The sequence below is a fragment of the Seriola lalandi genome, unplaced genomic scaffold (genome assembly GCF_002814215.2).
Source record: "Seriola lalandi dorsalis isolate HSWRI2012SDOR001 ecotype SW California unplaced genomic scaffold, Sedor1 jcf7180002054648, whole genome shotgun sequence".
NCBI lineage: Eukaryota > Metazoa > Chordata > Actinopteri > Carangiformes > Carangidae > Seriola > Seriola lalandi.
Genome location: NW_019525201.1, coordinates 325,316 through 327,360, shown reverse-complemented (window position 1 = coordinate 327,360; position 2,045 = coordinate 325,316). Strand labels below are relative to the sequence as shown.

At 45.6% G+C, this 2,045-nt stretch overlaps 1 protein-coding gene across 1 annotated transcript in view; it reads right to left on the bottom strand.

Moving 5' to 3' along the window:
- Nucleotides 1-41: 41 nt before the first annotated feature.
- Nucleotides 42-2,045, bottom strand: part of LOC111665497 (glycogen debranching enzyme-like) — a 31,483-nt gene continuing 29,479 nt past the window's right edge. The window contains exons 31-33 of the mRNA XM_023420533.2: nt 621-708; nt 409-542; nt 42-290 (exon numbers count right to left, since the gene is read on the bottom strand). Of these exons, the coding sequence (XP_023276301.1) occupies nt 173-290; nt 409-542; nt 621-708 (340 nt within the window). The 3' untranslated portion in view covers nt 42-172. The remainder of the gene's footprint in view (nt 291-408; nt 543-620; nt 709-2,045) is intronic.

Sequence of the window (2,045 nt, the reverse complement as noted above, 5' to 3'; positions counted from 1 at the left end):
ACTCCCACCCCCCCTTAGAGAAACAGATACACAGAAGGAAATAACACATCTCATGATTTATTGATAGTGAGCTTTTTATCACGCTTTGTGTGTGTGTGTGTGTGTGTGTGTGTGTGTGTGTGTGTGTGTGTGTGGCAGGTCAACGTCATTGTTGATGTGTTTGCAGCAAAGGTCAAAGGTCATACAGGACCTCCAGCATGGTTCCAATGGACGAGGCTTGGCTCTCACAGCTGAAGGGACAGTGCCGACCACTCTCATTGGTCAGTCCAGGGAGACCCTTCCATGGAGACCTGAGAGTCACAGATGACATCGACATCATCATCATCATCATCACAGACACAGGTGACACCAAGTTAAAACAGCTAACAGTCTCAGTAGCAGCAGTTCGGTGTAAAGTTGACTCCTTACCTCTCCAGGTGAACAGCATGACGAGATAGGACGTGTTTCACCATGGTAACAGTTTTCTCGACTGTCTCCTTCCCCATTTTCTTGGCAAAGTAAAGTTTGGCGCGCAGGAAGTAGCTGACGGGCCACAGCCACTCCTGAAAGAAAGGGAACAGGTGTGAGAGGCTGAGGACCAGGGGTCAGGGGTCAGGGGTAGATACTGCAGGTCTGCCTACTGGACCCTGATGGTAGCTGAAGCCCTTCGCCTGGTTGAAGTTGTCACTATCCAAGTTGTTGTCGTATACTCCACAGTACACCATGTCACTGAAAGGAACCAGGGAGAGAGAGAACAAGTTTAAAACACGCCCAATTCCAATCCGGTCCCTACACCCTCCCACTCAGAGATGGCTTGGAGTCACACTCATGGCTGTGGAGGGTCTCTTTATCAAGGGGGGGGGTATAACTGCGCAAGGTAGCTGTGGGACGCCCTCACCGTCCTCTGATGGAAACAGGAAAATCATTGTCAATCTAAATATTTCAGAAAGATATTGTGATTAAATCAATATTTATCTAAAAGATAATCTTACGCACAACATGAACAAAGATAAAGGTGCGTGGTCAGTAATGTGGCCCTCATCACATTCATGACATAATTAGCTTGTGAAAGGAACATTATAAATTGAATAAATAAAAATTCACTCCCATGCTTCTTTAGCCTCATTTAGTTTTTGCTGAACATGTTTTCGTTTGCCGTCTTAATCTAATTATAACCTTATTTTCTCAACAGTAAAAAAAAAATGCCTCCCATTTCTTCAGGTACAGATCGCCATGTAACAATGTAACCTCTAATTTCCATCGTTACTTTGGAACAACGCTTAATGTGGCAGACTCTTCACACGATGCACAAACAGAAAAAGAGTGGGTAGGGGGAGGGGGAGAGTGTAGGAGCCAGATTTGAATTAGGCCATAGAGAAGACAACACAGCTTGTTCTTTGACAGAGGTCTCACTCTTCTGAGTCCTCTGAAGACGAAGCACAGAAACATCATTCCTAACCCTTAACTCACAGGGGATACCACACCACCATACTCAGCACATCTGACCCAGAGTCAGAGTCTACAGTTAACAGTCAGAGTCTACAGGTAACACAGAGTCAGAGTCTACAGGTAACACAGAGTCAGAGTCTACAGGTAACACAGAGTCAGAGTCTACAGGTAACAGAGTCAGAGTCTACAGTTAACACAGAGTCAGAGTCTACAGGTAACAGTCAGAGTCTACAGGTAACAGAGTCAGAATCTACAGGTAACAGTCAGAGTCTACAGGTAACAGAGTCAGAGTCTACAGGTAACACAGAGTCAGAGTCTACAGGTAACAGAGTCAGAGTCTACAGGTAACAGAGTCAGAGTCTACAGGTAACAGAGTCAGAGTCTACGGGTAACAGAGTCAGAGTCTACGGGTAACAGAGTCAGAGTCTACAGGTAACAGAGTCAGAGTCTACGGGTAACACAGAGTCAGAGTCTACAGGTAACAGAGTCAGAGTCTACAGGTAACAGAGTCAGAGTCTACAGGTAACACAGAGTCAGAGTCTACAGGTAACAGAGTCAGAGTCTACAGGTAACAGAGTCAGAGTCTACAGGTAACAGAGTCAGAGTCTACAGGTAAC